At 48.2% G+C, this 25,365-nt stretch overlaps 1 protein-coding gene across 3 annotated transcripts in view; it reads left to right on the forward strand.

The window, feature by feature from the left end:
- Positions 1–25,365, forward strand: part of MIS18BP1 (MIS18 binding protein 1) — a 1,508,798-nt gene that overhangs the window by 566,602 nt on the left and 916,831 nt on the right. For all 3 annotated transcript variants that reach the window (XM_069638746.1, XM_069638748.1, XM_069638747.1), the window contains exon 6: positions 14,406–14,536. In XM_069638746.1, coding sequence (XP_069494847.1) covers positions 14,406–14,536 — 131 coding nt within the window. The remainder of the gene's footprint in view (positions 1–14,405; positions 14,537–25,365) is intronic.

Genomic DNA, 25,365 nt, shown 5'->3' on the forward strand with positions numbered 1-25,365 from the left:
TTTCATGTTGTAGGGTGCTCCCCAGCCTTGAGGTTGTTTTTTCTATTTTTTTTCTTTTCTTCTTATGAGCAGTAATCAAAATGGTAGCAAAATGTAAATTAAGTGTGTAGCAAAGGTTTAATTTGAAACCGTATGCTTAAATAAAAAAAATAGTCCTACGTCATAGGGGCCTGTAGTCCATAAAGCGCTTGGCACTTTATCCAAGTCTTCATCAAAAAATGCTGGACGCTGACATAATATCACCATTCTCTGTGGGATTTCTCTTTGCTCTATTCTGATCCAATATGTAATACTCATCTCGACTATCACTCCATCTGACGGATTGCATCCAAACATATCCTCATCAGTGACTTCAGTCAATCTATACCCTTCCCCAATGGCAATCACTGTTCTCCATGGCCTGCCATCATCATCAGTTCCTTCGAGCATGGCTATTTCTCCTTGCACAATGGCTGTAATTAAATCTAGGGGAATAATCTGTCCCCCCCTCTGCGTCCATAGGTATCTGCGGTCTGAACAAAAATTCATCAGGTATCCTCATAAGCTTTCCAACTAATCCGGATAGCCATGTCAACCGAATGCATACCCCATAAAGAAAAACTTCTGGTTCCAGTGGCATTCCGCGCATAGCCATTTGCCCTGTAAATGCCAATATAAATTGGCCCACATTCATATAATGTATCCCTCGAGTAGAACACACTAAGCCCTGGAATTGTCATGTTAGGGTTCGTCATTAAATCGCATCCTAAAATGTTGACTGGTGTCTGCCTTGAATACTATAATCAAACAGATGTGTCACACTCTCCTATAGAGACTGGTAATTCATCAGTAAAAGGAACTCTACTTGTAGCTCCGGAGAATCCTTGCACATTCATGGTATTTCCCGACATTGGGTATTTTCCCTCTAGTACCCATGAACGAGTAGCCCCAGTGTCCACTAAAAAAAGAAAAAGATTTACCTCCTATTGTCATAACCCTCGGTTCCTCTTGGTGGGGGGGTCTGGTGTTAATGATAGTACTGAACAAGTGAGCTGTCCTATTGTGGATACATGCTTATCCCTGTACCTGTGAAGGGACTTCCTCCGACAACGGTGACAGCCCCTACTCTAGGTGTCAATAATTGTCCCGTGTTTGCGTTCTGCTGTATCTGCATGGGTGCTTGCTGTGACTGCCCTTGTGGCGGATTCAATGGTGCTTGCTGTACGGCAAAGCCTGTTGCATTTGCAGCGCTTGTGCTTGATACACTGTCCAATTTTGGACAAACCCGTCCCTAGACTGTGAGCTATATGCTGGAGGATACGCTGTCCCCCTCCTGAGAATTGTTCATTCGAATGGATTGTGTCCTCCCATGTATTCCTCATCTTATGATAATTCGTTATCTCCAGCTTCGCTGCTTCGGAAAAAAAAATTCTCGGCAGAGGGTGCTGTGCTCGAGGTCGTGGCATCGATTGTCCCTCGACGGTCTCCGTACCGTGTCGACGTCACTGATGGTACAAGTAGCTGGAGCCGCGCCTGTTGCTTCAGTTCTGTTTTTCCGATCGCTTTGCTATCGTGAACGGCGCGCTCCGAGATTTTCTTCGTGAAAATGTCATCTTCTTCGACTTCTTCGACACCCAAGACTGGGTTCAAGAAGTGTATCGATTGTGGATCGAAAATGTCGATCACGGATCCTCACCGAGTTTGTCTCTGGTGTCTCGGTTCTAGTCACCGAACCGACGACTGTGGTTCCTGCCAGTCCATGACCGAGAAGGCCCTTCCTGAGAGGAGAGGTAAACTGTCGGTGGGGAGGGAAGCCTCTAAGAAGGCTGTGTCCAAAAAACATAAGAAAGCGACCGATTCGAAAGAATTGGATCGACATAGGCACTCCAAGAGATCTCAATCCAGGAGTAGATCGAGACACTCTTCTTCCTCGTCAAAAAAACTGAAGAGGAGACATAGATCTCCCTCATCGTCATCATCTTCTGAGTCGACTGAAGAAATTCGATGTCCGACAAAATCGGATTCCCCCAGAAAATGGGAGGAATTCCGTAAAAAGATGATGGAGGTTTTCGAGAATGTGGCCCTGACCCCCTCGAAAGAACCTCGGAAAAGAGCCATTCCTCTAAGGTCGCTCCATTGGACGACAAAGAGAAGTCGAGAACTACCTTGGTAAAAGCCAGTAGTATCGAAGATACTCGAGTCGACGCCAAGTCGTCGAAGGCTCCTCGAGAGTCGAGCACATCTCCGGTGCCTCATAAAAAGCTCAAGTCATCGAAGGCTTCGGCTTCATCGACGCCATCGGCGTCGACAGCTTCGGGATCGAAGCCAAGAGCGTCTTCGACACCTGTATCGAAGTCTTCTTCGAAGTCTTCGAAGTTCCCGTCGACAACCTTGAAGGATTTTTCTATTCCTTCGAAGGAAATTGTTGAGGAAGAAATTTACTCCATTGCCCAGAACAGACTTTTTTAAAGCTATGTCCTCAATTTATGAGGAATCTGGCTCGGAGGAAGACAGTCACTCCCTTTGGAGTTTCATATGGCACAAGACAAGTTCCTGAGGAACTCATTGATCAGGAATCTAGAATGAGAGACCTGAGTGATACTCTACACTCTGCTAGTGGAATTGACACCTCCCCAGAGTTAGAATTTGCCAAACCTGACCCTGCAGAACATGCAGACTCAGGGTACAGAGGTCTTATGAACAGGGTAGTAGAATACATGGGTTGGGGGTAACACTTCACCCGTGTTTGAACAGGACGACATGACAGATATAATTGTCAAAGGTCCCCAAAAAGACCCATTTCTCCCCTTTCATAGGGCTCTTCAGAGAACAGTAGAAAAAAAATGGGAAAATCCTGATAGCATTGCTGCTACAAATAGTAATTTCCCAAAGAAATACAGACCAGCTGGTACGGATCCTGAATATTTAAACAGGCATCCGATTCCAGAAAGTCTGGTTATTCAGGCTGCATCCACAGCAAAACAAACTGCATATCCCACTATGCCTCCGGATAGAGAGGACAAGAAAGTTGATGCCTGGGCCCGTAAAGTTTTCACTTCAGGTAGCATGGCCCTGAAATCGACAAATGTCACCTCTCTGTCCAGGTTTAACCATATACTGTGGGACTGTATTTCGGCGGCTGAGCATATTGCGGAAGGCGAGGAAAGGGAAGGCTTCCTGAATATAGTCAAAGACGGAAAGGAGGCTATGGGGGAATGTCTCCAGTCTGGACTGGATACTGCTGATAGCATCAGCAGATCCATGGCTACAAGCACTGTGTTGCGCAGATTTGTGTGGTTGAGGAAGTCGGGGTTTGCACACGATGTGCAATCCAGACTCCTTAACATGCCCTTTGATGGCTCGAGGCTATTTGGCAGTAAGGCTGACGAAAGCCTAGAAAAACTCCAGACCTCGAAAGCGGCAGCTAAATCTTAGTGCCTCCATGCGCCAGCCTCAGCCTCAGAAAACCTATTCAGGATCATCTTCCTGGAGAGGTCGTTCTTTTCGCTACTACTCCTCATTTGGTAGAGGAAGAGGACAGGTTTCTCAAAGAGGCAGAAAAAATGTCCCTCGTGGTGGACGAGGTGCTCAATCAGCCTCAGGATCGGCATCTTTGCCCTCAGCCACTCCTTTAGCTGCCTCCAAATCCCTCTGAGACCTTGCTCCACAAGACACCAGTGGGGGAGGCAGGATCTCTCCATCTGAAGGAATGGCGAGGCATTACCTCAGATGTTTGGGCACTGGAAACAGTAGCTCAAGGTTGTCTCCCCTTTCTAAAAAGGCCTCAGAATCATCCACCGGGAGCCAACTCAATAAAAATTCCAGACCCGCTCCTGTTGCAGGAATTTTTTTCACCCTGTTAGAGAAAGGTGCCATAGAACAGGTACCTGTAGTGGAGACGAACAGGGGTTGCTACTCCCCATACTTTCTCATCCCAAAAAAGGATGGAGGATTGAGACCCATCTTGGACTTAAGAAACTTGAACAAGTTCCTCAGGAAGGACAAGTTCAAGATGGTGACCCTTTCCCAGATCCTTCAGGCACTACAACTCCAAGACTGGTTGGTATCATTGGACCTTCAGGATGCTTACTTTCATGTGCCAATCCATCCAGGGCACAGAAAGTACCTGAGGTTCGTGATTGGCAATTCTCATTATCAGTTTCGAGTTCTGCCATTCGGGTTGACCTCCGCCCGAGGGTTTTCACCAAACTAATGGCGGTTGTGGCAGCGAGTCTCAGGAGAGGGGGGATTCAAGTCTTCCCCTACCTGGACGATTGGTTGATCAAAGCACGTTCTCCAGAACAGACTCAGGAACATCTTTCGATCACCTGCCATTTCCTTCACAAACTGGGCTTCTCCCTCAATTTCAAGAAGTCCCACATGATACCATCCCAAAAGCTCCAGTTTATCGGAGCAGTCTTGGACACTTCCTCAGGAAAAGCCTCGCCTCCCGAGGTGAGAGCTCTCCACATTCTGCAGATGGTAACAAAGTTCCAGAATGCCCAATGTCTACCGGCCTTCGATTTTCTCAGGTTGCTAGGCCTCATGGCATCCTGCATTTTCCTAGTACCAGAGGCCATACTGAGAATGAGATCCCTTCAATGGGCACTCAGAACTCAGTGGTCCCAGTTCTCAGGGAAGATGTCAGATCTTCTGCATGTCCCGAGCGCAGTTGCTCAGGATCTACTATGGTGGGCTTGCAACGACAACATTCTCAAGGGAGAATCCTTTTGGCAACCATGGGCGGAGATAACCGTAGTGACGGACGCCTCACTCACGGGGTGGGGAGCACACACCAACGATCTGACAATCAGCGGTCGTTGGTCTCCATCGGAGTCCAAACTACACATCAACCTATTGGAGCTGAGGGCAATCAGACTAGCGCTCAAGGCCTTTCTGCCCTCTGTACAGGGAAAGAATGTTCTGATAATGACGGACAACACAGTGGCCATGTAGTACCTCAACAAGGGAGGAGGTGTAGGGTCACTACCACTGTGCAGAGAGGCAATGCAGCTCTGGTTCTGGGCAATACGAGAAGGAATCTCTCTATCGGCAATTCACCTAGCCGGACAGCAAAACACGGCGGCAAACGCTCTGAGCAGGCAGAGCACAGTCTCCCACGAGTGGGAGCTAGCTCAGGAAGTCCTTCAAGAGATCTTCGCGCTTTGTGGAACCCCTCAAGTGGGTCTGTTCACCACTGTGATCAATCGGAAGTGCGAGCAGTACTGCTCAAGGGAATTTCCTCGAAGAGGAGCTCTGGGAGACGCATTCGTAGTGGAGTGGAAGTTTCCACTGCTGTACGCGTTTCCCCCAGTCCCCGTGATTCCTCAAGTAATCAGGAGGTTGAGAAAGTTCAGGAAAACCATGATCCTAATTGCCCCGGATTGGGCCAGGAGGACGTGGTACCCGGACCTTCTAGACATGTCAATCTGCCCTCCAATTCGTCTTCCGCAAAGAGAGGATCTTCTCTCGCAAGAGGAAGGTCGGGTTCTCCATCCAGAGGTCAAGACACTCAACCTTCACGCATGGTTTCTGAGAGGTTGAGATACAAGGATTGGGATCTTCCGGATGACGTAATGGAGATCTTGCTTTCGGCCAGAAGGCCAGCAACAAAATCTTTATACCGATGTCGTTGGAACAAGTTCAGTAACTGGTGCAAAGATAAGAATGTGGACCCTTTTCAATGTGGCACCCCAATGGTGCTTTCTTTCCTACTGCATCTAGCCAATCTGGGGCTCCAGATAGGGACAATTAAAGCATACCTTGCTGCGCTGTCCATTTTCAAGCGCACCTCAGAAGAGGTTTCATATTTCAAAATTCCATTGATCATTCAATTCTTAAAGGGGCTTACTAATGTATACCCCCCAGTACCTTTTCATGTCCCAACTTGGGATTTAAATCTAGTACTAAAATTCTTGACTTGTATACCTTTTGAGCCTATGCACTCCTGCCCATTGAGGCTCTTAACATTAAAAAACTGTACTTCTTGTGGCCTTGTCATCAGCCCGCAGGGTTAGCGAACTTCAGGCTCTCTCATGCAAACCGCCATTTACTACTTTTTATAGTCCTTAAAGTTAAACCTTCCTTTTTACCAAAGGTAGTTTCAGACTTCCATTTGTCGCAAAAGATAATATTACCAACTTTTTATCCTCCTCCTCATTTGGGAAAGGAAGAGGGGAGATTGCACAGACTAGATCCCAAGAGAGCTCTTACTTTCTATATCTCAAGAATGGCTAAATTGAGGCAAGATGACCAACTATTTGTGGGTTATACTGGTCATAAACTAGGATTATCTGTAACAAAACAGACCATTTCCCGCTGGATCATCTTAGCCATAACTGAATGCTACAGGTTAGCAGGAAAAGACCCACCAGATGGTCTTCGTGCCCATTCTACAAGGGGTATGGCTACTTCTACGGCTCTAAAGAGGGGAGTCCCGGCAGCAGATATTTGTTCAGCTGCTACTTGGAAAACAATACACACTTTTGTAAAACATTACTGTTTGGATACTGCCTCCTCAAATGAGGGTTTATTTGCCAAGGCAGTTCTGCATTCTGTCCATGAAAACTGAAAACTAATACTCCCACCTCCAAAATTACTACTGCTATGGGAGTCTATCATAAGATGAGGAATACGTGGGAGGACACAATCCATTCGAAGAACAAGTTACTTACCAACTGCACCGTTCTTTCGACTGGATGTTCCTCCCATGTATTCCTCATCGACCCTCCCATCCTACCCCGCAGTACAGTTTACATGTTCTTACACTTTCCTCTCACAAAGTGTGCATCAGTCATGGGGCACGCCTGGGTGTTCCTCCTATATGTTTTCATCGAAAAAACAGAACTGGGGCAACGGGCGCGGCTCAAGCTACTTATACCATCAGTGACGTCGACACGGTATGGAGACCGTCGAGGGACAATCAACGCCACGACCTCAAGCACAGCGCCCTCTGCCGAGAATTTTTTTTTCCAAAGCAGCGAAGCTGGAGATAACGAATTATCATAAGATGAGGAATACCTGGGAGGAACATCCAGTCGAAAGAACGTTACAGTTGGTAAGTAACTTGTTCTTCTGTACATACCCTTGGCTCCCACATGTTCGCGTAATATGTCCTGTCATTCCCCATGTCCAACATACAGGAGAACTCTTCTGATTTGTCGCCCTTGATTAAATCCTCCTTGCATATTCCGATTATCCATTCTTCATATTTTGAAAACCACCTTGGCTATTTTTAAAACCACCCTTTCCTCTGTAGCCCATTTCTCTATCTCGCAACATAAACCCATTCCCTCATTGATCTGTTTGTAGCTGATTGTTCGCCTGCGATATACCCACCGCTTGCTGCATTCCCAATCCTTCTCTGCTTGTCAATGCCCCATCTATGGCATATTTTGACAATTTCTTCTCAACTAACTTGGCTTCCTCAAGTTTTCTAGCATCTTCCTTGTTTTTCTCTTGCAGCAACTGACAGTGATGCACTATGGTCAACTGTATTTTTGCCCGTGGCTTCGCTTCCATTCCCACTAATTTCTTAAGCTGCATTTGTACCGGTTCAGGTAGTCCCTGACATAAAATGTGGTAAGATACTGCCTGTCTTTCCCCAGGGCTCCCCTGTTCCTGAATGCTTTGAATATAAGTGGATCCCCTTTTCCAGCGTTGGTATCTTTCATGGATTCACATGCTGTGAATATTTCCCATCGTCCGGCTGGGAAACCTCATTAACTTTTACTTAGCGTTTTCCTATGGAAGACGTCGACACTTTACTATCCTATCAGCGTTCTTTTTGAGTGCTTTAGGCTACACCAGTAGGACGTCCAATATAAATAGCCCCGCCCCCATGGCTCCCCTTCAGATTTTAACCTCCAAATTAGAGGAAACCCGAACCAAGGTTTGCCTGCAGTGGTGGCCGGCGGACGCATGTGAATCAATGAAAGATACCAACGCTGGAGAAATGGAGTTACAGGTAAGAAACTACTCCCTTCTCTTCATGGATTCACATGCTGTGAATAGATTACATAGCAGTAAAACCAATGTGTGGCAGTGCATCACTGGCAAACCAAATAACACCCATTAACATGCATGATAACAAAGACCCAGCAAGTGACAGAGTAAAATAGAAAACCACTGAAGCTGCAGGGCCTACCTTACTGAAACAGGCGTTGGAGGTCCGCCCGTCCAACCTGCACATCTTCCACATCTTGCTGCCCCAGACAGTAGTGCCTGATGAAGGTATATGCGGCCCCAACCATGAAGCCGCCTGGCAAATATCCACGAGCAGTATACCAGCCAATAGCGCCGCCAATGGTGACGTGGACCGTGTAGAATGGGCCTTCGGAGTGCCTCTCTAAGGCTTGCCAGCCTTTGCATGACAAAATAAAATTGACGAGACCCTACGGGAAAGTCCTTTCTTGGAAATAGACCGCCCCTTGTTGGAGGGACCAAACAACCGCTTCGACCTCCGGAAGTCCTGAGTACGGTTCAGATTAAATTTCAGCGCCCTCTTAACGTCCAGAGAATTCTGTGCTTTTACTGCAGGCGTGGACGCATTAGCAAAGAACGAGGGTCAAGCAATAGAAGCAAGTTTGTTAAATGCCAACAACACTTTCGGGATAAAGTGTGGATTAGTAGCCAGGAGAACCTTGTCCCTAAGAAATCTCAGATAAGGCAGGTCAATGACCAGTGCCTGCAACTCTGACACCCGTCTGGCCGAGGTAATCGCCACCAAAAATGCCACTTTGAACAAGAGGAATTTCAAGGAAGCTGTTGACATGGGTTCAAACGAAGGCTTCATCAGAGCAGGGAGAACCACATTGAGGCTCCACACCGGTACACACATCTTTTCCGGGAGAAATGTCCGAAACAGTCCTTTCAGAAAATGTTTAACCAAGTGATCACTAAACAGTGGAGGAGCATGGCGCCTTCTCATGAACTAGAAATCGCTGCCAAATGCACCTTGATGGATAATAACCCTAGGCCACCTTGCGCAAGATGTAACAAGTACGGGTGAACCTGGCCCGGAGTGACCAATGGCTGTATCTCTGGGTGACCCTCACACCAGGCATAGAATCTCGTCCATTTATGACCATACAAAACATTGGTAGAAGAAGCCCTTGCCGCATCCAAGATCCGGCGACACTCCTGGGAGATACCTCGATGACCAAACTCGGAGTGGTCAGGAGCCACGCCGCCAGGCTGAGAGATTCCGGATCGTGATGCCACACTCTGCTGTCGTCCTGAGACGGAAGATCATGGTCGCACCTAGACGAACCGGCTCTTCCACTGCTAGGTGAAGGAGATCTGAAAACCACGCCGGAGAAATTGAGTTACAGGTAAGAAACGACTCCCTTCTCTCATCTTTCGTGCCATAATTGCACCCATGTCTGTATCAGGATACTGCACTCTGAGTGCTCTCCAAACATCTGCCCTACAATTGTGAAATGGCGCTCGATCGTGTGCTGTGTTCTACACCGTGACATTTCAATATCCTGCTCTCGTCCAAATGTCATCAGCCCTTTTCCCAAGAATAGCTGCTAGGAGACCCTTAATGTCCCCTATTGCATAGGCATTTCCTCCTCATTTTCTCTAGCTCGTAAATCCATTTTTCTTGCACCCGCCTTTAAACTGGGGCATTTACATCTTAAGTTATCCTTATCCATTTGTGGCCATGGAATATACTGCGGTCTCGCCCCTCCTTTCTCGAATAAAGGGAACTGCGTGAACCCACATCCACAATCAGCTCCCATTGTCGATCCTTATTGGGAACAATGGTTCCCAATCGCCTTTTACCTGAAGATGACCTCGGCCTGCTCACATATCGTGGCGACTCTCCTTTCTCGCTATGCGATCGTTCTTTAGGGCGCTCTGGATATGCTATAGAATCTTGTGTTTTATCTTTAGGCTGCTCTAGATTCGACGATTATACTTCCTTATCTGTCTGCAGGCATCCCTGGAGACTGTGTGGACTTCTTCCCTCCTCCCCACTGAAGGTTTCTCTCTCTTCGTCTGACATATCTAGTCCCCAACTAGTATGACTCTCTTCTCTTTCGCCTTTGTCTTAAGTTAACCTGCTGAGAGACAAAGCTCTATGCTCAAGACAAGTGGGCTTCCTTCTTCGCCTCGTGATTGGGTGATTATAGATCGATCTTCCTTTCCTCTGTTTCCTGGCTCACCTCTTGCTCTCATATCCTGATGGGCTTTATCGATCTTATCTCCGATGCTCCCCATCTGGAAGTTCTCCGCTAATGTAACTTTAGATGGCCATGACATTGCTCCTTTCGACAGGAGGAACTCCTCTACATCGCTCAATCGTATCACTGGACTCGTCTCCATTAACTCTTTCTGAATGTGATCAATATCGCGCTCCCTCTGTGTCCTTTTTTGCTCCATTTCTTTGTCGAATTCTCTTCGCTTTCTTGCTTACCATCTGACTCTTTCCTCTTCTGGTCTTTTCTCCTCCTTTCTTTCATTTGCACTTCGATCTTCTTCCCTTCATCTCTGTATCCTTTTAACCCTTAATTTCTGCCTTTCCTCCTCTTCTCTTTCTGTCTTGTCTATTTCGTTCTTCTATTGCTCTGTCATACTTTCTTTGCTCCTCTGCCCTTTCCTCTTTCTTTGCTGTTCCTCCTGATACATCGGTTCCCGTCTCCACCTACTGTCTCTTACGTCTTTCAGTCTCTCGTTCCCTGTTTTAATATCCTGTTCATCTTGTTCTTCCCTTTGCCTGACTTCCTCTATACTATTCCAGTTGAGCTTAATCTGTCCACCCATCCATTCGTTCTGTACGAACCTTACCTCGTCATCTCTATCCTTTTCTCCTTTCCATCTCTGAATCTCTCGTTTTATGTCTGTTACATTTCGATCGTTGGCTTTTCTCCTCCTTGTCCTGTAAGACCTTAAAGATCTCCTTTCTTCTAGTCTCTTCTGGACTATCTTTACTGCTATAAGCAGGTTGCACATATATATATTGGGTTACTATACCCGGTCACCGCTTTTAGTTCCTTCAATGGGTACAATCCTGCGCTTTCTGTATCGACGCCTTTTACTTCAGGCGAGGTAAGGTGAGCAGAAGGCTAAACGCCTTCATCCTTGCACTGATTGAGCATCCAATCCTCAGGAGGCAGATCCTCCCGCTCCTTCTGGTAGATTTTCCAGAGCTCTAAAAGTGCTAACCTCTTCTCCAATTTCTTCCCCGGGTACGCAGCGTGCAAGTATGTGGTCATGTGTTGCAATACCACTTTTGACAGCGATTCCCCTTGTGGCCATGGCATGAACTTTTTATCTGCTGTGCCCTTTACCCACTCCTCAAAATACAGTTTGAGCTTAGGCATATGTTTTGGCAGCGTGTTGCACAGGTGTATCAGTGGAGTAATATCTCCTATTGTGACAAGTCTCAATTGACTGTCAATACTTACTGCAGTTTACAAAGATGTTTCAGAAAAGCAACAAATATGAGCGCGCTCTAACCTTTGCCACTCAAACTTCTATTTCTCTATCTCCACTTATTTTTTCTGTCGCCGCCGACAATGACCTAAAATAAGTAAACTTTGTCTACTTTAACTTTGTACAACTTAGTCCTGTCGCTCTTCGACACATCTTTTTAATTACAAAATACACAGACAAACTAGTCGACTTTTCATATATACACCATGGTACTCCTTTTCCCTAAAATGCTCCGATTGGAGTTTAGTCATTCCCTATCATAAACCTGTTGGTGCCGCCTATTTATACCCCACTCGGGGGTTTCAAATGACTCCTAAACCTGCCTTGAGATAGGAAACGGGCTCTTTAAATGATCCTCGTTTTTAATGCTCCTCGTATAGTAAATGATCTTCGTTTCTACTAAACAACGCATGTTACTTTTCTATGTTGCCACAATCCCATTCCCTTATTTTGCCATTCCCCTCAATCTACTCACCATTCGCTCTTCAGCTCTAGGCCTTCGGTATCTTCTCCCCTCCTCCAATTGACCACTGCCACCTTCCGTCTGCTCAGCACCTGTGGCAAACAGGAGGAATTTTGTCAAAGAGGGACCCGTTCCACCTATATTGATATTCTTGCAAGTTTTCTATATCTGCCGCTCTCCACAGGAAACCTCGTGATTTTCTGGCTTGATGGTGATGGGTGTCCGATCATCGGAAGCACTGGAAACCTACTGGTCGATGGGTCTTTCAACGATACTCACTCTACTACGTGAACCTGTAGGCCCATTAAGCCAGGTAGCGCTATCTGGGATGGATAGGGATGCAGAATTTACTCTCGCACCAATAATACCGACTCAGGAAGTTGTCAAAACATAACTGTTTTATTTGCAGTTGTCTTAAACAGGGAGTACAACAAACATTGATCAACATTTGCTCAAGTCTCCAACTCACTCAATGTATTTCATAAAAAACATAGACTTCATACCAAAGGTTTGTCATAGGTGACGTCCTACTATGTGGCAAAATAAGAAAACCTAACTGGGGTTGTGATTGGTTTACGGGGAACATCTAGATAAACTTTCTGTAAGGGGTAGGATTGTGATTGGGTCTCTAAGATCAGGTGGACAACTATGCCCACCCCCTAGTGCAAGTCATCTTCGCTGTCCTAAAATACACAACGATTCATTGGCTTTCAAACTACAGGGCTCTTTGCTACATGGCCCTCTACAATTGGTTGGCACGCTTGTACCCTTCTGGAATATTCCACTCGCTAGCGGCACGCAAGCTGCTACCCCAGGTGCTGGAAGGTTGGCTTGGTCATGCCTCCTCACCCAATTAGCCCATCATGCATCATCACTCCTAGTGTCTGCTATTCGAATTGTCTTTGAACTCAGCCTTGCAAAGTAACACTGCTCCTTAGAATGGAAGCGAGTATGAGCACAGTTTTATCTTCAAGTCTCGGTGTAGCTCGCCCAAAGTATATTTCCATCTAGACCATGTGACAGGAGACCATGTTTGAGCTCTTTCTTTCGTATTTAATACTATTAAATTAATACAACCTGGCACTCAGTGTTTTTCCATTGCACCTCAACAGGAGCTTCTTGCTTCTCACGTTCATTGCATCTTCTCGAAAAGATAATTAGTTTCTTGGCTGCCCCAACCCTTGACACTGGGTCAGACAAGCCTTCTCGATTCTTCCTTCATTGTCACTGATTTTCTTCTACTGCGCCACACTTACAACCCTTCTGTTCATGGGGTCCTACTTTGCTTAAAACACGACGTGGAACATCCAGATTCTATACATACATATATATATATTTTGGCGGCACTGCCTGCCGTCTATTCACTACGTGTATCCAGCCTTCATGATTACTTACTCTACATGCGTTTCAGCATCTGTACATTCATAAAACGGCTTGTATTTTCTTCAGTGCTTTTCATACGTACAATCTTCATTCCGCACATATAATATAACTCAATTCTTCATTTCGTCATCAGAATCGATAAGGTTTACATACTTTCTTCTTCGGCATCTGTTCTTGGGGTGTCATCTTTGCTTTGTGACGTCACCAGGCTCTTGCCTTCATTGCTTTACACTTCAAGAACCTCCCTTAAGAGGCTATCATTTCTTAAAGGGTACATTATATAAGGCTTTCTCAATGGATACCTTGCTTCGAGGATTCTTCGCAGGATAGGTACCATTACTAGCGTTGTGCATGTCGCAATTTCTGGCTTCCAACATATGGGCAAAATAGGGGCGGCACTTCCGGTAGAGCCATTTGGCTCCTCCTCTACAACTTACTTATACTTGAAGAATCCTCTGGAACGTTGCCTTTTCTGCAGCTGTGCCTTACCTCCAATGTGACTTTGAAGAACTTGTACCTAGATAGGGATGGACTGCTAAAGCCTTAAGGCCTCTGAAAAGTAATAGAAATCTTTAAAAGTACTGACCTACTATTGTTAGTGTTGCTTAACATTTTATTCCTACAACAGAACATTTTCAGAGTTGCTATACCACTGATTTTACTTACCTTTGAACTGTGTTCATTAACTGTATACATTTTACGTTATGGTTTACTCACCTGACTTATTGCATTGGTTTTCTATTGTGTTGATTAGTTTGAAATCGTACTTACCTGAAGAATTAACGTAACTTTGTGTATGAAATAAATAACTATTTTGATATAACTACAAGTTTGTAAGTGTGTCTTTGGGCCTATGTGTATTCTACGTTCTTTGTACTTACCTACAGCTCACATCTCCCTCCTAAAATGAGCCTGGCTACTGTGCCATACTACCAATACCTTGAGTGGTACAGGCCTATACTAGAAGTTGGAGCTCTGTATACCAAGGGATGATTTTATAAAGTCTTACCACAGTTATACTTTAGGAACACTCCCCTAACGCTACGGATATTCGCATATTTACGAGTTTTGGAAGTGGGAGTTTCCTCTTGATTTGCACATCCTACAGTCATGTCTTGTTTTTATTTCTGACCCACAGGGATGACGGCGCAACCTTTTGGCATAGTAACGCTATTGTAGAACGTGTTCAGCGTGACCAAGTGAAAACGGTGACTGGCAGCATTTATGAACTTAAAGGAAAGATGGATTCATTTTCTATGAAGCAAGCAGGTCAGAACATGCATAATTTAATTCTACAATTTCAGGAATAATGGGGATGGAAGGTCTCAAAGTCTAGAAGCAGAGAGAGAGTGGAAGGGAAGAGCATGGGAATCAGTGGGGAACTGAATGGGAAGGGGATGGGAGAAACGGAGCATTATTATGGAATTTGAGTGCCACGATAGAGTAAAACATGTTGCCGAAGGCCAAGCGTTTTCTCGGTGTCTTCGCATCTCGGGGGTGGTTATTGGGCCTCACTGCACTGTTGCCCGTTCTCTACACACACTTTTTATTGCACGAAGGGGTTTTGGCAGTGATGTTTTATTTTGTAATAGCTGATTAAAACATGATTTGCCATCAAAAATGTTTGCACATTTGATGTAGATAGAAGCAGAATGCTATTTGCCCACAAATTGTTTTAGATCTTCGATTTGTTGATGTGGTGCTGATTGAACGGTGTGTTTAGTTTAAGTTGGATGCATTTGTTTTGATTATTTGAAGGCTCTGCCATGCTTTGAGAACATAGAGATTAACTGGAGAGAGGAACATAATTATTTTGCAGGCCAGCCATTAGTTTAAAATTTGTTAATTTCGTAAGCTAATTAAATGAAATAAATGGGCCCCTTTTTAGAATGTTCATGGTGGTCCCAGTCAACCAACATCAGTGGATTCCTCTCTCCTGCATGGCTTGGCCTCCATAAACGCGCCCGTTGCTCATGTCGCTTTCCTCTCATCTTGCAGTGCCTCGGCAGGAGGGTGCCATTTTAACTATGTCACTTTTTCACACTTTCCAATGGCGCTTGACCCCTGCGCCCGCACACCCGCCTTCCTGCCACGGCCAGGCCCATGGCAGGATTGTTTCGTCAGACGGCTCGGACACACACCGACAATGCCTTCCTTGTTTCAGGAGAGGTTGTGGCGGTAAGATGGGCAATGTGGTGGATTGGACAGCAGGGGGCCTGCAGAAAGGCATAGAGCTGGGTGCTGGGGAAGGTAAATGGGTGGTAGCTTTGCACACCGGGAAGTGTCGGGAGCGGGCCTGCCTTCACACAGATTCATAGGCACATAAGCCCTTTCGGTCACCCAGCCAGTGAGCCAACAGGAAGCAGCCAGGTCTCCATAGAGACTATGGCGCCTGCAATTGGGGAGGAACGTGTGGCTAGGCAGGTGGCAGGGGTAGGCGCAACCCCGGGGCCTAGCAGTAATGGAGGTCTAGAAGGGATGTGGGGGCCCGTGATGACACAATATGGGAGGACAATGCCGGGTTTTGGTCCAGTAAGGGTGGCAGTGAACTCCTTGTCATGGCACATTCCATTGTCGGTAAAAGAGAGGGTGTGGAGAAAAGAATTTGATATCCTGGATTTTGTGGGGATGGAACCTCTGGGTAACGGGTTGAAAGAACTATCAGAAAAGGAGAAAGAGAAGAGGGACAAGGAGCAACCTAAAACAGAGGCGTCCATTCACAACTGGTTAAAATCGTTTAAGGTTTACACATCAATTATGATTGAAAAATATCCACAAGATGCGCTCTCAATGTTGGCATATGAACAGTATATCCATGACCTGTATTTGAAACACGGGGGGGAAGGTTGGTTGCAATATGACCGAGCGTTTCGTCTAAAAATGCAAGTGTGGCCAGCGTTGTCTTGGGATGAAATGGATGTGGGCGGTTTTTTAGACAAAATGATCCAGCCTGGGGGGGGGGGGTTGAGAAATCCCCAGGAGAGAAACCTCAACTGTGGAAAGGTAGGGGGGGCTACAACAAACGAGGGAGGGCGTCCTTTCGCGGGCACTCCTCCTGGAACAGTAGAACCAGCTACCAGGGGGAGCAAGCGGAATGCTGGAGGGTCAATTCTGAGGAAGGCTGCCCCTTTGGGAAGACATGCAGATTCAAACACCCCCGAGGGGGGAGGGCCAAGGAACACAACTCCGCAACTAGTGAAGGGAAGCGTAAGAGCAGCCCCAAACCAAATGAAAAAGTTAAGAGGGATTGATGAGTGTAACAGTATGTACAAGCCAACACTGCATTTGTGTAACAATACCATTAAAGAGAGGCTGCCAACCCCGGTCAAACTGCAAGCAATGACGCCGTGGTTGAATATGTATCATAACGACAGAGATGCCAGACTTTTATGGGAAGGTTTCAGATGGGGCTTTAGGATACCATGTGCAGGAGTAAGAAAAGGAGGGGAGGCGGCTAACCTCAGGTCAGCATTGGCAATGCCGGAGGTAGTAGCAGCCAAGGTAGCCAAAGAAATCAGGTTGGGGAGGGTGGCGGGCCCTTTCCTTAAACCCCCGCTGAAGGACCTGGTAGTATCCCCGTTAGGGCTGGTGCCTAAGAAGGAGGAGGGACAATACCGGCTGATTCACCACCTCTCCTTTCCCGAGGGAGACTCAGTCAATGATGGGATCAAAGGGGAACTGTACAAAGTACAGTATTCCTCCTTTGAAGATGCAGTGGAGGTGATAAGGAAGGCGGGGGAAGGAGCAGTCTTGGGGAAAGCAGATATTGAGTCGGCATTCCGGCTACTACCAATCCACAAAGACAGCCAACGGTTGTTTGGTTTCAAAGTTCAAGACAAGTACTATTTTGATAAATGTCTGCCGATGGGTTGTGCCATTTCTTGTGCGTATTTTGAGACATTTAGCAGCTTTCTAGAATTCACGGTCAAGCACGAGTGCAAGGAGGGGGGGGCAGTGGTACATTACCTAGATGATTTCCTGTTTGTGGGGAAGAAGGGGTCAGACGAGTGTAAGGCTCTCATGCGCACATTCCAGAGATTGACAAAGGAGATGGGGATCCCATTAGCAGGGGACAAGACAGTGGGACCAGTGACGTGTCTAGCATTTTTGGGAATCGAAATTGATACTTTAAAGGGGGAGTGCAGGCTCCCGCCGGAGAAAGTACACAAACTGAAGGCAATCATCCAGGGTCTAAAAGGGAAGAAGAAGGCCACGTTGAAGGAACTCCAGGTTTTGGCGGGAAACCTTAACTTTGCAGGAAAGGTGATCCCAGTGGGTAGAGTGTTTGCCAGGAAGATTGAACTGAAAACAGTGGGGTTGCAACATGCTAACCAACACGTACGGTTGGGTCCGGAGGTACAGGAAGACCTCGACATGTGGGATAAGTTTCTGGATCATTTCAACGGGGTTCGATTATGGAGACAGGAGAGGGAAAAGGATGAAAGGTTCAGGCTAGTCACAGATGCATCCGGGGCTCTGGGATTCGGGGCAATCTTGGGCACCAAATGGTGCGGCATGGCCTGGCCGGAGGAATGGCACCGGGCAGGGGTCACCAAAGACATCACGCTGTTAGAACTCTTTCCCATTGTAGTCGCATTCAGATTGTGGGGGGCACAACTGAAAGACAGCAGAGTCGTGCTATGGTCTGACAACTTGGCAGTAGTCCAGGTCATTAATCAGGGGACCGCTAGCAACTCCAGGGTTCTACGGTTGTTAAGGGGGCTCTACAAATGCATGCTGCAACTCAAAATTGAAGTGCGAGCTAGGCACATTCCAGGGGTACAGAACACAGCAGCTGATGCTCTCTCTCGTTTGCAGTTGGAGAAATTCCGAAGGAATTGCCCGGGAGCGGACAGGACGATGGCCACATTCAAAGCGCAATGGTGGGGCATGATTGGGGCGATCTGAGCACACTGATCCAAACGGCGCTCGCCCCGGGCACCACGAGCAGATACAAGGCATGCTGGGGGCGCTATTTGCAATTCAAGCAGGAGGTGTTGGCTGGCGTAGAAGGGGAGCAACCAGTAAGGGCCTTCGTGGGATGGGGTTGGCGCGAAGGAAAGTCCAGGTCATGGATGGCTTACCACCTGGCGGCCATCGCCCATCACTGCAAACTTATGGGGGAGAGGGATCCCACCAAAGATCACTACATTGTCACGGCCATGAAAGGTTGGGCGAAGCAAGGAGTGCATCAGGGTGACGTTAGGAGGCCCATAGACGTGGCCAAACTACAGAGGATCGTGGCACACTTGCAAGAGGTGTGCCGGGGAGGGTTCGAGTTGGCCCTGTTTAAAGCAGCTTTTACACTGGCGTTTTTTGGGGCCTTCAGGATTAGTGAACTGGTACCAGAAAACAAAGAGGCAAAAGGGGCAGGGTTTGTGAGGGTAAAGGACGTCCAGGTCACAGGGGCCCAGCTGGCAGTATGGGTCAGACGGTCTAAAACAGATCAAGGAGGCAGGGGGTGCACAGTTACCCTCCAAGCCATCGGGGGCGACCCTATTTGCCCAGTCAGGGCAATGGCCGAGTTCCTAAAAGTGAGGCCGCCCTCAGGTGAAGAGGCACCGCTGCTCATCCACCAGGAGGGGTTGGCTTTAAGCCGCTTTCAATTTAGACGGGTTATGGAAATGGCGCTGGAGGGGGTTGGGGAGACCAAAGGTGTCTTTGGAACACACTCATTCAGGATTGGAGCGGCCACGTCTGCCGCGGTAATGGGGATGAGTGAGGCGGGGATCAAACAGATGGGCAGATGGAAGTCAGGGTGTTTTAGGAGATATATCAGGCCTGAAAAAATTTAACTTAACGTGCCACCTTCTCTCTCTCCCAGCGGCAGCCCCGAGAGGAAAACAGACGGTATGGGTGATAGGGCACTCATTCGTGTCAAGGGCAGGGGCCTGCTGGTCGACGGAACATGAGGAGATGACGGAGGACAGGTTTCGAATGGAGTGGCACGGGAGTCCAGGCATGAAATGGGCTCAGCTACAGGGGCAGGTGCACAAGCTGCTGGCAAAGCGACAGAGGCCAGATCGGTTGATCATACACCTTGGGGGGAACGATCTAACGAGCTTAGGGAGAGGGGCTCTGATGCGGGCGATGATGGCCTCCTTACAGGAGCTGGCAGGTCAACTGGGGGACACGGAAATCATCTGGTCCAATGTCCTCGATGGCAAGCGGGTCCCACTGCCAGGGGTGAATGAGTTCTGCAGTGGGGACCCGCCTGCTTTAAAAGGGGTTATCTCCTCCCCTTTTCATTGTCCCGCTTCGCGGGCTTTTCCGTTCCTTTGCCGCGCTCCTTTTTTCGCGGGCTTCTTTTGCTTTTTGCCGCGCTCGCCTCCCCCCCTTCTGTGGAGAGGGGAAGGGCGCTTTTGGAGGAGGACACCGCTCGGGTTATCGGGGTGCCTCCTCCATTTTGGGTTTCCTCGTCGACACCTGCATAACCCGTGCATCTGTCCATTCTGGACCCATTATTCGGCAATACTCACACCCCCCCTTTTCCCCCCCAAAAAGGTGTTGCATGAGCCTTGCTTGGTTTTTTGGCATAAAAGGCCGCAGATTTTATTCTCCACAGGTCATAAAACACACTGCACACATTAGTGGAGATACTTTGTAAGATGCGGCGACTGCTCCGTGTCCGAAAACCTGCTTCCCCCTTGCTTTCCAAAAGTCCTCATAGGCCCAACTCTCCCAGCCCTTTTGCCTGAGCCTCGCCTGCCCCTGCAGGTCATCTTGGGCGGGGAGAGCGCCGTTTCTTTGGGGGAAGCTGAGCCCTTGTTGTTCCCCCCCAGACGCCCCCGCCGTGTTAGGCTCCCAAGGGGCGCTGGGACTGGAAAGGGCGAAGACCCTTCCCGCTTGCACCTTGCTCTTCCGGAGTCTGTCTCTTGTGTTTGGTTGCCCAAACACCGCCACGCCACCCGCGGGTTATCGCCCGCTGTGGCTCCCCCCTGGCTCCCACTTGCCTCCTTGCCTACCAGTCTGACAAATGTGAGCAAATGTTCCAGAAAAACAACTCCAATCCCTGTGGGGACAAATGCACCCCGTCCCTCAGGAAATACTCGGGTGACTTTAAATTGATTAAGCCGTGCCTGATCTGGCCAAAGCACATTCCAGGGGTACAGAACACAGCAGCTGATGCTCTCTCTCGTTTGCAGTTGGAGAAATTCCGAAGGAATTGCCCGGGAGCGGACAGGACGATGGCCACATTCAAAGCGCAATGGTGGGGCATGATTGGGGCGATCTGAGCACACTGATCCAAACGGCGCTCGCCCCGGGCACCACGAGCAGATACAAGGCATGCTGGGGGCGCTATTTGCAATTCAAGCAGGAGGTGTTGGCTGGCGTAGAAGGGGAGCAACCAGTAAGGGCCTTCGTGGGATGGGGTTGGCGCGAAGGAAAGTCCAGGTCATGGATGGCTTACCACCTGGCGGCCATCGCCCATCACTGCAAACTTATGGGGGAGAGGGATCCCACCAAAGATCACTACATTGTCACGGCCATGAAAGGTTGGGCGAAGCAAGGAGTGCATCAGGGTGACGTTAGGAGGCCCATAGACGTGGCCAAACTACAGAGGATCGTGGCACACTTGCAAGAGGTGTGCCGGGGAGGGTTCGAGTTGGCCCTGTTTAAAGCAGCTTTTACACTGGCGTTTTTTGGGGCCTTCAGGATTAGTGAACTGGTACCGGAAAACAAAGAGGCAAAAGGGGCAGGGTTTATGAGGGTAAAGGACGTCCAGGTCACAGGGGCCCAGCTGGCAGTATGGGTCAGACGGTCTAAAACAGATCAAGGAGGCAGGGGGTGCACAGTTACCCTCCAAGCCATCGGGGGCGACCCTATTTGCCCAGTCAGGGCAATGGCCGAGTTCCTAAAAGTGAGGCCGCCCTCAGGTGAAGAGGCACCGCTGCTCATCCACCAGGAGGGGTTGGCTTTAAGCCGCTTTCAATTTAGACGGGTTATGGAAATGGCGCTGGAGGGGATTGGGGAGACCAAAGGTGTCTTTGGAACACACTCATTCAGGATTGGAGCGGCCACGTCTGCCGCGGTAATGGGGATGAGTGAGGCGGGGATCAAACAGATGGGCAGATGGAAGTCAGGGTGTTTTAGGAGATATATCAGGCCTGAAAAAATTTAACTTAACGTGCCACCTTCTCTCTCTCCCAGCGGCAGCCCCGAGAGGAAAACAGACGGTATGGGTGATAGGGCACTCATTCGTATCAAGGGCAGGGGCCTGCTGGTCGACGGAACATGAGGAGATGACGGAGGACAGGTTTCGAATGGAGTGGCACTGGAGTCCAGGCATGAAATGGGCTCAGCTACAGGGGCAGGTGCACAAGCTGCTGGCAAAGCGGCAGAGGCCAGATCGGTTGATCATACACCTTGGGGGGAACGATCTAACGAGCTTAGGGAGAGGGGCACTGATGCGGGCGATGATGGCCTCCTTACAGGAGCTGGCAGGTCAACTGGGGGACACGGAAATCATCTGGTCCGAGTTAATCCCGAGGCAGGTATGGCGGGGGGCGGACAACCATGCAGCCGTTGAGAGGTCCAGAAGAAAACTGAACGGCGCGATGGCCAGATTTTGCAAGGGGAGGGGCTTTGGCCAGATCAGGCACGGCTTAATCAATTTAAAGTCACCCGAGTATTTCCTGAGGGACGGGGTGCATTTGTCCCCACAGGGGTTGGAGTTGTTTTTCTGGAACATTTGCTCACATTTGTCAGACTGGTAGGCAAGGAGGCAAGGGGGAGCCAGGGGGGAGCCACAGCGGGCGATAACCCGCGGGTGGCGTGGCGGTGTTTGGGCAACCAAACACAAGAGACAGACTCCGGAAGAGCCAGGTGCAAGCGGGAAGGGTCTTCGCCCTTTCCAGTCCCAGCGCCCCTTGGGAGCCTAACACGGCGGGGGCGTCTGGGGGGGAACAACAAGGGCTCAGCTTCCCCCAAAGAAACGGCGCTCTCCCCGCCCAAGATGACCTGCAGGGGCAGGCGAGGCTCAGGCAAAAGGGCTGGGAGAGTTGGGCCTATGAGGACTTTTGGAAAGCAAGGGGGAAGCAGGTTTTCGGACACGGAGCAGTCGCCGCATCTTACAAAGTATCTCCACTAATGTGTGCAGTGTGTTTTATGACCTGTGGAGAATAAAATCTGCAGCCTTTTATGCCAAAAAACCAAGCAAGGCTCATGCAACACCTTTTTGGGGGGAAAAGGGGGGTGTGTGAGTATTGCCGAATAATGGGTCCAGAATGGACAGATGCACGGGTTATGCAGGTGTCGACGAGGAAACCCAAAATGGAGGAGGCACCCCGATAACCCGAGCGGTGTCCTCCTCCAAAAGCGCCCTTCCCCTCTCCACAGAAGGGGGGGAGGCGAGCGCGGCAAAAAACAAAAGAAGCCCGTGAAAAAAGGAGCGCGGCAAAGGAACGGAAAAGCCCGCGAAGCGGGACAATGAAAAGGGGAGGAGTTAACCCCTTTTAAAGCAGGCGGGTCCCCACTGCAGAACTCATTCACCCCTGGCAGTGGGACCCGCTTGCCATCGAGGACATTGTTTTTCCACCCACCCACCCGACAAACAAGAACGAACAAGAGGCCTGATCGTCGACGTCGCAGGACGACAGGAGGTGTGGCGGTGTTTGGGCAACCAAACACAAGAGACAGACTCCGGAAGAGCCAGGTGCAAGCGGGAAGGGTCTTCGCCCTTTCCAGTCCCAGCGCCCCTTGGGAGCCTAACACGGCGGGGGCGTCTGGGGGGGAACAACAAGGGCTCAGCTTCCCCCAAAGAAACGGCGCTCTCCCCGCCCAAGATGACCTGCAGGGGCAGGCGAGGCTCAGGCAAAAGGGCTGGGAGAGTTGGGCCTATGAGGACTTTTGGAAAGCAAGGGGGAAGCAGGTTTTCGGACACGGAGCAGTCGCCGCATCTTACAAAGTATCTCCACTAATGTGTGCAGTGTGTTTTATGACCTGTGGAGAATAAAATCTGCGGCCTTTTATGCCAAAAAACCAAGCAAGGCTCATGCAACACCTTTTTGGGGGGAAAAGGGGGGGTGTGAGTATTGCCGAATAATGGGTCCAGAATGGACAGATGCACGGGTTATGGGAAACGTAATGAGAGACTGCCTCCAGCCGTGGGGCCAAGCTGGTATCCAACAGTGGACGGGTTCATACAAAGGGGTGAGAGCCAAAAAACGGGGAAAAGGATAGGGCTGGGTAAAAGGAGGGTTTTGAGTTAGTGATTTCAGTGAGGGAAGCAGGGAGTTTCACTGTCCCAAAAGGAGTGCTTGAGCAGCCGATTTAGGGCCGCTGACCGGGTGAGGAGTCTCAGGCCTTCCTCACATGCACAGCCAATATGTAATTTAATCGTAGAATCCTGACACTGTGATGTCATCAAATGGAAGACCTGTACGTTAATAGGTATAGGTTGTCTCTTTATCTTGCGCCAGTGTGGGTTGCCGGTTTAACCTCAGTTTTTTTTTTAATAATCGTATACCTCCTGACTGAGCGTGCGTATTTTCTCAACGCAGCTCAGTAATTAACAGGATAGATTTTTTTTACACCATGAATGCGCCTGTCCTTCTGGGGATACTCAAAACAGGGTGTCAGGCGCAGAACAAATTCTGTTAAATATTCAATAAGAAGTACAGATATCCAAACAGTTTGTAGATTTCAGGTGCAGCTGGGTTTCACTCTCTCGCTACGAGCGCAAAAAGTAAGCAAAAGTTAAACCCACTGTTTCCAGTAGATGACCCAAATGCACTCCTCAGCGGAACACTCCCCTAATCTGTTCCTTGCAGTAATAATTGTCACAAACGATAAATAATAAATGTATGTAGACAAGTAAAGACTCGTGAAAAAAATATTCTGTACCAGCATTTTTATTTACCCAAAAATATATTAGCAAATCATTTGTGTCCCCCATCAGTCACAAATTTCAAACTACATACACAGTGTAGTTGTACCAATTTCCGAAATCAAAAATAAATCCTACATTCTAGTGTTTCTCGAACTCCGTATCCTCAAGTGTTACCCAATCACGTTAAATAAAAATAACTATTAAATTCATCGTACAATTAACATTTTCATCAACTGAGTTAAATCGTTGGGTGTGACAACCGATTCCTCAAGAAGTATAGCCAACGCGTTTAGAATTATCAATCCATCTTCAGGGCACGTTCATTGTTCTTCTAAACTTGCATTTCCTCATATAACCTATACAGCATTTTATAGAATAACTCTAACCATCCTTTCTATTGAATTCAATTATACATCAAATGGAGTCACATAATTTGCACTAACCTTCACAATGTGGATTTAATCACTCCTATTGTTGTACCTATAAAAAACATTTAAAACCGAATGTATGTGGCCATTTATGTGTGAAAGGTTTAAATCATTGCACTTACAGCTACAGGCTAAAGAAACTGTCTCACCAATGCTGTCTCTCTGATCCCCAACGGGCTAACCAGGGTCTGTTATTAATGCTGTTCTCCACTCTCTACACAGTTCATCCTGTAGAAACATACCATATGTTTAAATTCTATTCCCTCCATATCATCCTAGATCACAGCCCCTCACTCTCCTACTTACAACAGCAGCGTTCTGTCTGTCCTCGAGCACGTGGTCAGCTGAGTCAACCTGTTTGATACTGTGTATCCCTTTTTAAAACATTCCTTCACATCACTACATTGCGTGTCTTTGTTCACAAGGTCTTTTCGAGCCACGAATATGGTGGCCAGCCATCTTGTAAGTCCCTAATCACATGATAGACCTTAGCCCTGGTCTTGCTTAACTACATAATCTCACACCAACCTGCCTCTAATTTCCTTCACCAACATTATTCCAACAAATAAAAATGAGAGAGCGTGTGAGTCTGCTTTTCGTTTTCACTGCTGTTGGGCGGACCCACATAAACGCTCCTTTGACCGCGGAGCTACAGGGGAGTCTACTGCAGAGTCGAGCTGTCTGCAGTCCAGAGCAGAGCGTGTGAGTCTGCTTTTCGTTTTCACTGTTGGTGGGCAGACCCACATAAACACTCCTTTGACCGCGGAGTCTACTGCAGAGTCGAGCAGTCTGCAGTCATGCAGAGCGTACAGAGGGTCGGTGGCGCAGAGGACTCGACG

This window comes from Ambystoma mexicanum, chromosome 14 (genome assembly GCF_040938575.1).
Source record: "Ambystoma mexicanum isolate Mex_15411 chromosome 14, UKY_AmexF1_1, whole genome shotgun sequence".
NCBI classification, from domain to species: Eukaryota; Metazoa; Chordata; class Amphibia; order Caudata; family Ambystomatidae; genus Ambystoma; species Ambystoma mexicanum.